This window comes from Topomyia yanbarensis, chromosome 2 (assembly GCF_030247195.1).
Source record: "Topomyia yanbarensis strain Yona2022 chromosome 2, ASM3024719v1, whole genome shotgun sequence".
Classification (NCBI taxonomy): Eukaryota; Metazoa; Arthropoda; class Insecta; order Diptera; family Culicidae; genus Topomyia; species Topomyia yanbarensis.
The window spans coordinates 12732343-12739842 of NC_080671.1; the positions used below are offsets into that span (position 1 = coordinate 12732343).

The window sequence follows — 7500 nt, forward strand, 5'->3', positions numbered from 1 at the left end:
TATCATCGATATCAATTTAATACCGGTCAATAATCGATTGTACCCATTCTACTCTGAAACAACATCGCAAGCAAAAGGTGTCTGGTACTAATAACCACCCCCAACCATGAATAGCATAAAACCCCCTGTCAACGCAGAAACCGTCGAGCTAGCAACACTGCCTGGCAAAGGCAACGCGTCAGCGTCAAAGCAAAGCAGCAACAGTTAAGCGTCGCGTCAATGGGTGACAGTCGTCATTTGACATCAGTCGAATAACGTCATCAAACTGTCAGCGACCAGACCACATTGCTTCTGGCAGTTCCTTTTCCTTACTGAAGCTCAGCGCGAACGGCAGCAAATAAAGTTGATGGTGAAAATTGAAGCATTGATAGAGAAGTATAGTAAGATTAGTAAAGATCAATTAAATTAGAAAAGGTGAAAGATAGGAGAGTAGAGAAGGAAGTCGTGGAGTACCTGTAAAAAAGAGGTGAGTTAACCTGAAAAGAGAAGAAAATATTATAATATTAAAATATTATATTATATTATTATAAACTTGTTAGACAGGAAAATCTCAAGCTGTAAATCGCTACAGCTAAATAGGGCGCAAGGAAGGAACAGCCCACCAAATTGTAAGTGTTAATTAAGGTACCAAAACTTTCACTAATTTCAAATTAAATTTTAGTTGAAGCCTAATTAAAATCATTACGCTGTCAAAACGGCCTTTTTCCTGCGCCCTACAACCTCGACAATCTTCAAAATTTGTGGTAAGATGGCCGAACAGACGCCAATTGGAGATACAACGGAGTTGGAACAAGAGGAATCCAATTGTGTGGCCTGCCAACGTCTGGATAGTGCGGACAATATGGTCCAGTGTGACCGATGCGACGGATGGCGGCACTATACATGCGCCGGGGTGGATGCGAGTGTGATGAACCGGTCATGGGTGTGCGGTGATTGCACCTCCATGCAAGAGGATGCCATTTCATTGAAGAGCGGTTCCAGTCGTGCCAGTGCAGCGTCGGCGCTTTCCGTCTGTATGAGCCAGCTGGTGGAAAGGCAGCAGCTAGAACGAAAACGTGCGGAAATAGAGCTGCAACGCCGCCATCTTGATGAGCAACAAAAACTCATCGACAAAGTGTTGGAAGGAGAAGAAAATGGCAGCCATCGCAGTGGTGTTTCAGCGCGCAGTGCTACCAATGAAGCGGCTTCACCTACTTCAAGTAAGCGTCTTTCTACTCCACTTCCCCCCGGTGCCCCACTAGCATCATCTGTTCGTCGTTCGGTACCGGCGCCGGGTACACCCAGATCGGTAGCGCCACCGATGGTAACCATTCCCCTAGCAGTGTTGAAGCCGTCTGCGTCTCAGTCACCACAGGGAACGAAATCTGAGGATGCATTGTTGGAACTCAGGAACCGAGTGGAGCAATGCGAAAGGCGAGCAAAACCGACACACGAACAGCTATCAGCACTACAAACACAGTTGGAACTGTGCCGCAACCTACTTGAGGGATTTCAATCCAGTGCGGAAATGTGCGAACGAGTCGGACAACCGGAAGCAAGCAGTACAGTGACGGAGCAGCTACCAAAGCCAGCGGCAAGCCAGCCGCGCATGGAGAAGCAGACCGGCGCCATTCCCAAGGCGGGCCGAACGTTAGCAACTGTCCCGGAGGACGAACGAATTCGGTCTAAAAATGGTTCCGAAGCTGAAGCAGTAGGTGGAATCGACCCAATGAATCGTCGCTGGCCTGTGAGGGAACCGGTAAGCCATACTAGTTTGGCAGCGGTAAGTCAAACAATCGCAGCAACGGAAAGCAATCCAAGCTATATGGAACCCCCAGGTAAGCGTCAAGCCTTGAGTAATTATTCAATAAATGCAAACGAATACACCTCTCAATATTGCCCCACGACCAATATGTATGAAATTTCCCGTGAACAGTCGCGAAATTTCGCGCATCCGGGAAATATTAAAATGCCTCCTGAAGTTCCCCGCGAGCAGCAGCAAGTTTTTCACGCGCGCCCGGGTGTAACACAAATACTAACTCTGCCCAAGAGTCAATATAAGAATAAAACCGATGAACGAATGCGTGATTCCCCCACATACCCGGTTGAATTCAATAAATTTCCTCTGCCCCCTCGTCTGTCAGAAAATGTGTATCAAGACCAAGTGATTCCCCCTCGAGCTCCAGGAGGTCCAACGCAGCAGCAGCTAGCAGCACGGCAGTCCCTGGCTAAGGAACTTCCCCGATTCTCTGGAGACCCAGCGGATTGGCCGATCTTTATTTCAAGCTATCGATACACAACAGAAGCCTGCGGCTTTTCGGATGGTGAGAACATGCTTCGCCTGCAACGATGTTTGTCTGGTTCTGCGTTAGAAACAGTACGTAGTCGGCTGGTGTTACCAGCAGCGGTGCCCCAAGTGATCGAGACACTTCGTATGCGATTTGGACGTCCTGAGTTGCTGATCAACGCTCTGCTACGCAAGGTGCGAGACATCCCAGCACCACGGTCCGACAGATTGGAAGGTCTCATCGATTTCGGGATGGCGGTGCAAGCGTTATGCGACCACATCGAAGCGGCGAACGAACGCGCTCATTTATCGAATCCTTCACTACTACAGGAACTCGTTGCGAAGCTTCCCGCAGATCAAAGGATGATGTGGGCAGGATATAAGCGTAGTTTTCAATTCGTCGATTTAAAAACCTTCGGCGATTACATGACGTCGGTGGTGCAGGACGCGTCGAGCGTAGTAACCTTCGAACCTGAGTCCAGAAGGAACAACCCACGCGATCGTCCGAAGAACAAAGCGTTCGTGAACACTCACGCGATGGAAGGAGCAGTCAGTTCTGTACGGTCAATAAATGTGCCAACCGGCGCAGCGAAACAGTTTGACTGCGCACACTGCAGCAAAACTGGTCATCGAGTGCGCGAGTGTATTGCATTTAAAGCGTTGCACGTCGACGACCGCTGGAGAAGAGTCCGAGCTTTAGGTCTTTGTCAGAATTGTCTATTCAGCCATGGACGCAGGGCGTGTCGGATTCGTAGTAGTTGTGATATCGAGGGTTGTCAGTTCCGCCATCATCCACTGCTTCACTCTCTACGTGGGCCTCCAAAGGCTCCAGCATCGAATGCATTAGTGGCGGAGAATCACACCCACCGTCTTCTGACTTCGTCGACGCTGTTTCGGATAATTCCCGTGATCCTACATGGAAGCGACGTCTCGATTGATACCTTTGCATTCTTGGACGAGGGATCAGATCTGACACTAATGGAACATGATCTGGCTGTATCGTTGGGTCTGAAAGGTAGCCCTCAGCCTTTGTGTCTACGCTGGACGGGAAACACTTCCCGCATGGAAAAGGAATCGCAACGCATCACTTTCGAGATCGCAGGTGAAGGACAGCACAAACGGCACAAGATAGTGAACGCAAGAACGGTTCAATGTCTCAATCTGCCGAGTCAGAGTTTCCAGGTGGAAGAAGCAGCGACAAAACACGCGCACCTTAGGGGGATTCCGGTTAGCAGCTACCATAACGCAAAGCCTAAGATCCTCATAGGAATCGACAACCTACGACTTGCGGTACCACTTAAAGTAAGAGAGGGCGATGGTACCGGTCCTATAGCTGCGAGAACCAGATTGGGCTGGTGTGTCTACGGTCCGCGAGAAAGCGGTGACACCGAAGCTTATAATTTCCACGTAAGCAGGTGCGATTGCGACGAAGAACTTCACGATACGGTGAAGCAGTTTTTTGCCATCGAAGAAGCAGGCGTGCGCCCGTCAAACATTCCAATGTCTAAGGAAGAACAACGAGCGCTAACCATCCTGGAAACTACAACCCGACGAGTAGAGAACCGTTTCGAAACGGGTTTGTTGTGGAAAGAAGACAATGTAGAATTCCCGAACAGCTACACGATGGCGGTACGTCGTCTAGAATGTCTCGAACGCAGAATGGATCGCGATCCGCTGCTGAAAGAGAACCTCCATCGACAGATGTGCGAATACGAGGCAAAGGGTTACGCGCACAGGGCTACGAAAGCGGAGATAGATGCAGCGGACCCAAGAAGGGTATGGTACCTCCCGGTGGGAGCGGTAATAAACCCTAAGAAACCAGGAAAGGTCCGAGTTATTTGGGATGCAGCCGCCAAAGTCGATGGAGTCTCACTTAACAGCGCTCTTCTCAAAGGTCCGGATCAACTCTCGTCACTTCCAGCCGTGCTATTCCGCTTTCGACAGTATGGGGTGGCGGTCAGCTCGGATATTCAGGAAATGTTCCACCAAATCCGTATCCGAGAGGCAGATAAGAATTCCCAGCGCTTCTTGTGGCGCGCTTGTCCATCGGAGAAACCTACGATCTACTTGATGGATGTCGCTACCTTCGGGAGCACCTGTTCGCCAGCTTCGGCACAATTCGTCAAAAATCGGAACGCAGTACAGCACGCTGAACTGTTTCCTGAGGCATCGAAAGCGATCGTCCACGATCACTACGTTGACGATTACCTGTCGAGTTTCGGATCCGCAGAAGAGGCGACAAAGGTAGCAAACGACGTGCGATACATTCACGGCCAAGGAGGCTTCAAATTGCACAACTGGCGGTCAAATAGCAGCACGGTCCTCGAGCAATTGGGCGAAGTACCAGATGAAACTGAGAAGCAACTGAACCTGATCGACGGGTCGACAACCGAGAGAGTGCTCGGTATGCTTTGGAGCCCATCATCCGATGAACTGAGTTTCTCTACTCAAATGAGCGACGAGGTACAAACACTGATTCGCATGGTAACCCGACCGACGAAGAGGCAGATTCTACGTTGCGTCATGACGTTGTTTGATCCACTGGGGTTACTCTCGCCGTTTATCATCCACGGAAAGGTCTTGATCCAGGACCTGTGGCGCGAAGGCACGGATTGGGACGAACAAGTAGGCGATTTAGTCTATGCGAAGTGGCAGAGGTGGATCGAGATGATCAACCATATCGCAGAGATCCGAATTCCCAGATGTTACTTCCCCAACGCCACGAGAAGGACCTACCTCAGGGCTGAAATGCATGTGTTTGTCGACGCAAGCGAAGTAGCCTATTCGTGCGCTATCTACTTACGCACCTTCAACGAACACGGTAAACCACAGTGCAGCTTAGTAGCGGCAAAATCAAAGGTCGCCCCCCTGAAACCGTGGTCTATTCCCAGGCTGGAACTGCAGGCGTGTGTACTGGGCGTACGGTGGTCAAAATTTGTCAAGGAAAACCTCGACGTCCCGGTTTCCAAAACGGTTTTCTGGACCGATTCCAGAACGGCGCTATCCTGGATTAATGCTGACCCTCGAAACTATCGACAGTTCGTGTCCTGTAGAGTAGGTGAGATACTTGAGCATACTTCGGTAAGCGACTGGAGATGGGTGCCTTCCAAATCCAATCCAGCGGACGAAGCAACGAAATGGGGTAGTGGACCGTACTTCAACCACGACAGCAAGTGGTTCCAAGGACCGCATTTCCTGAATCTCCTGGAAGCAGATTGGACCTGTCGCAAGGAACCGGTGATGGTTACCGTGGAAGAAATGCGTGTATCGACACTACATCACAGTTCGTTTGAACCAACGATCGATTTCGACCGATTCTCTTCCTGGAACAGGTTGCAACGTGCGACCGCATACGTTCTCCGTTTTCTGCACAATGTATCGAAGAAACAGCCACGATATAGTGGACAGCTACAACAGTCGGAACTGAAGGCTGCTGAAGAAGTCATCTTCAAGTTGGTGCAACGTGAACAATACCCGGACGAAGTTGCAGCGCTGTCAAACAAAGCGCCCAATGAGACCGGTCAAGAAGTCATCGGGAAAAACAGTTGCATCTACCAAATGATGCCGAAGCTGGACGAGAAGGGTTTGCTACGTGAACAGGGTCGAATCGCGGCAGTTAAGAACGTCGCCTACAACGTGCGCCATCCCGTGATTCTACCGAGAAGGCATCGCGTCACGGAACTTCTGGTGCATCGATTCCACCGCAACTTTCGCCATGGCAATGCTGAAACGGTCGTTAACGAAGTTCGACAATTGTACGCTATCCCGAGGCTTCGATTGGTGGTCAAAAAAGTGGGCAGAGAATGCCCGTCCTGCAAAATACGGCGAACCAGACCAATGATCCCTCCAATGGCACCACTGCCATCTGCCCGCTTAGCCCATCACGAGCGAGCTTTCACCTACACAGGGGTGGATTATTTCGGACCATTGCTGGTGAAGTTGGGGCGATCCAATGTAAAGCGATGGGTCGCACTGTTCACCTGCCTAACGATTCGTGCCGTACACCTAGAAATCGCCTACACACTATCAACAGAGTCCTGTATTTCGTGCGTCCGCCGATTCGTTGGACGGCGCGGGCCACCTGCCGAGTTTTTCAGCGACAACGGAACGAATTTCCAAGGAGCCGATCGAGTACTGCAGCACCAGATAAGCCAGGGACTGTCCGCAACGTTTACCAGTGCAAACACGAAGTGGAACTTCATACCACCAGGAGCGCCACACATGGGCGGAGCGTGGGAACGCCTAGTACAGTCCGTTAAAGCTGCAATGAAAGAAGCGTATTCCGAGGGGAAGCTTGACGACGAGGGGTTGCAGACGTTGGTCGTGGAGGCTGAAAGTGTCGTAAACTCAAGGCCTCTGACGTATCTGCCATTGGAGAGCGAGGAGACCGAGGCCCTCACCCCGAACCACTTCCTGTTGTTAAGTTCGAATGGGATGAAGCAAATGAACGACGAAGATGAAGGACCGAGACAGATCAGCGAATCAGTTCGGTGTCGAATCCTGGGGGATTCCTGGGAGCACATCCAGCATCAGCTAGATGTATTCTGGGGGCGCTGGTTGGTGGAATATCTGCCGGTGATCCGCCGGCAACCGAAATGGTTCAGCGAGACACCATCATTGAAACCAGGCGACCTGGTGATGGTCGCGGAGCCGACGAGACGGAGTGGCTGGGAGCGAGGCCGAATAGTTTGCCTGAAGCAGCATGCGGACGGCAGACATCGACGAGCGGTCGTGAAGATAGGCGACAAGATCTGTGTTCGACCGGTGTCGCGGTTGGCCTTGCTCGACGTCAAGAGGAGTGGAGCTCCGGCAGACTCCGGACTACACCCGGGGGAGACTGTCAACGCAGAAACCGTCGAGCTAGCAACACTGCCTGGCAAAGGCAACGCGTCAGCGTCAAAGCAAAGCAGCAACAGTTAAGCGTCGCGTCAATGGGTGACAGTCGTCATTTGACATCAGTCGAATAACGTCATCAAACTGTCAGCGACCAGACCACATTGCTTCTGGCAGTTCCTTTTCCTTACTGAAGCTCAGCGCGAACGGCAGCAAATAAAGTTGATGGTGAAAATTGAAGCATTGATAGAGAAGTATAGTAAGATTAGTAAAGATCAATTAAATTAGAAAAGGTGAAAGATAGGAGAGTAGAGAAGGAAGTCGTGGAGTACCTGTAAAAAAGAGGTGAGTTAACCTGAAAAGAGAAGAAAATATTATAATATTAAAATATTATATTATAT

The 7500-nt window shown here is 50.5% G+C and overlaps 1 protein-coding gene across 1 annotated transcript in view; it reads left to right on the forward strand.

The window, feature by feature from the left end:
- The first annotated feature begins 748 nt into the window (after nucleotides 1–748).
- Nucleotides 749–7500, forward strand: part of LOC131679322 (uncharacterized) — a 6954-nt gene continuing 202 nt past the window's right edge. The window contains exon 1 of the mRNA XM_058960030.1: nucleotides 749–7444. Within this exon, the coding sequence (XP_058816013.1) occupies nucleotides 749–7186 (6438 nt within the window). The 3' untranslated portion in view covers nucleotides 7187–7444. The remainder of the gene's footprint in view (nucleotides 7445–7500) is intronic.